We start from the raw sequence: 2,500 nt of genomic DNA on the forward strand, positions 1-2,500 counted from the left end.
ACTATCCTGCTGCTGCTGCTGCTGCTGCTGCAGCTACTGCTGCTGCTGCTGCTGCTGCTGCAGCTACTGCTGCTGCTGCTGCTGCTGCTGCTGCTGCTTACCTGTTTATTATTATTAAGGGTTTGTGCAGGTAAACCCGCGAATAGACGCGAAGAATTTTCATTTGTTAAAAAACAAATACAATCACCAGGAAATAATATTGAAAAACTGTACATAAACCCTAAACCCTAAACCCTAAACCCTAAACCCTAAACCCTTAAACCTATAGATGGTATACCATGAAGAGGGATTAGGGGCTCACGTGCACCACAGTGGCCTTTTTGAGCTACTTTTGCTGCTGTTCCTTTTGCTGCTGCTGCTGCTGCTGCTGCAGTAGTGCTGCTTGAGTCTTAGTGTTATACAGGGTTTATTTAGGGTTTAGGGTTTAGGGTTTAGGGTTTAGTACCTGTGTGTATCCTTTAGGGCTGTCTGCAAGGATGCAACAAATGCATCAAGGAGATAATGCTGCAGCAGCAGCAGCCGCGATAAGCTCACATGCGCATACTCCTGCTGCTGCAGTTGCTGCTGCTGCTGCTGCTGCTGCTGCTGTTGCTGCTGTTCCTGCTGCACTTCGCTGCAAAACCGCTTGTTAGGAGATGTAGAAGTAGAGGGCCGAATGTACCACGGCTGTACACGCAGCAGCTTCTCCTGCTGCAGTTGCTGCTGCTGCTGCTGCTGCTGCTGCTGCCTCTGCTGCTGCTGCTGCTGCAGCAAAGAGCAGCAGATAGAGTCTAGACACTCAACACAAACCTCCGTTTGCTGACGAATCTTCTTCTTGCTCACTGCGCAGCACAAAACCCTCAATAGGAAAAAGTGCAGCAGCAGCAGCAGCAACAGCAACAGCAGCAACAGCAGCAGCAGCAGCAGCAGCAGCAGCAGACCTGGTATGTAGACGAAGGAGGCGAAGACACCCTCTGTGTGAGGTATGCGGCGCTTGCGGTTAAAGTGCGCAATACCTAAGAACAAAAACCCTAAACCCTAAACCCTAAACCCTAAACCCTCAAATACACTCATAAATCTGAGGAAGGGAAGTTCACAGCTCTGCACACCTCAGGTGTTTAGGGTTTAGGGTTTAGGGTTTAGGGTTTGAGGCTGGGACTTCACTCGCTTGAGTCAGAAGACGATGATGTAGGAGAATTCATCGGGGTTTAGGGTTTAGGGTTTAGGGTTTAGGGTTTAGCCTTAAACTTGGGAGAACGTCGGCAAGGAGAAGCGGCAGAAGAAAAACAAAAAGAAAAATTCAAACTTTTAATTCAAACCCTAAAGGCTAAACCTTCAAACCCTAAACCCTAAACCCTAATCTCTAAACCCTAAACCCTAAACCCTAAACCCTAAACCCTAGGCAGTAGTCAATAAACAGATCGACCTGCATGATTAATAAATGACAATGGAGGGATTTCTGCAAATAAATAAACTTTAAATAGAGGAAGTTGAGTCAAACCCTAAACCCTAAACCCTAAACCCTAAACCCTCATGGGGCCCCCAGCTTCCCCTGGGGCCCTCTGTGCAGTGCAGATTGTGCCTTTTAGGGTTTTGCTGCAGCGTTTATTGACTATTCTTTATTTTTTATTTTTTATTCTTTACTAAACCCTAAACCCTAAACCCTAAACCCTCTCTGGTCGTGTTACAGCTCCTTTGTACAAAATGTGTAAGCAGAACCTCAAAACCCTAAACTCTAAACCCTAAACCCTAAACCCTAGAGCGACCGCACCCTAAACCCTAAACCCTAAACTTTAAACCCTAAACCCTAAACCATACACACTTATTGAGAAGCTCGATACCTTCCTAACCTCTAAACCCTAATCACTAAACCCTAATCCTATAAACCCTAAACCCTCCGAAGGCTCAATGACCTAAACCCTAAACCCTAAACCCTAAACCCTAGGCAGCACATCGGAGGTTTGCTGTATTTGTCAGAAACTTTCCCGTGTGCTGTATGTGCATCTCTGCAGCTCCTCAGCAGCAGCTGCCGCAGCAGCAGCAGCAGCAACAGCAGCAGCAGCAGCAGCAGGGAGTTGCTGTTTATAAGGATCGTGTCCTTCGTCTTCATCCTTTTGTACAACACTATGATTGGGGTTGTGTTGCTGCTGCTTCTCTTGTTGCTGCAGTAGCAAACACTACTGCTGCATGCGTTAATTATAAACCCCAGCAGCAGCAGCAGCAGCAGCAACAGCAGCAGCAGCAGGAGCAGCGATTTGCAGAACTATGGATGGGTGCACATCCTAATGGCTGTTCTGCTGTTGTGCCAGTAGAGAGAGAAGCCCTCTGCCCCCTTCCTGCTGCTGCTGCTGCTGCTGCTCCTGCTGCTCCTTCTGCAGCAGCAGCAACAGGAACACCTGCAGCAGCAGCAACAGCAACAGCAGCAAACCCCACACCAATTCCTCTTTCCCAACATCTACTAAGCCTTTACCACCAACAACACCCTAACCAGCAGCAGCAGCAGCAGCAGCAGCAGCAGCAG

The 2,500-nt window shown here is 48.1% G+C and overlaps 1 protein-coding gene across 1 annotated transcript in view; it reads right to left on the reverse strand.

Moving 5' to 3' along the window:
• EMWEY_00041660 (hypothetical protein, conserved) overlaps positions 1-2,500 on the reverse strand; it is a gene marked incomplete at both ends in the record, with an annotated part of 3,515 nt that overhangs the window by 907 nt on the left and 108 nt on the right. Inside the window, 4 exons of the mRNA XM_013482691.1 lie at positions 102-207; positions 545-821; positions 921-995; positions 2,415-2,443. Coding sequence (XP_013338145.1) covers positions 102-207; positions 545-821; positions 921-995; positions 2,415-2,443 — 487 coding nt within the window. The remainder of the gene's footprint in view (positions 1-101; positions 208-544; positions 822-920; positions 996-2,414; positions 2,444-2,500) is intronic.

Source organism: Eimeria maxima, genomic scaffold (genome assembly GCF_000499605.1).
Source record: "Eimeria maxima Weybridge genomic scaffold, Emw_scaff713, whole genome shotgun sequence".
Lineage (NCBI taxonomy): Eukaryota > Apicomplexa > Conoidasida > Eucoccidiorida > Eimeriidae > Eimeria > Eimeria maxima.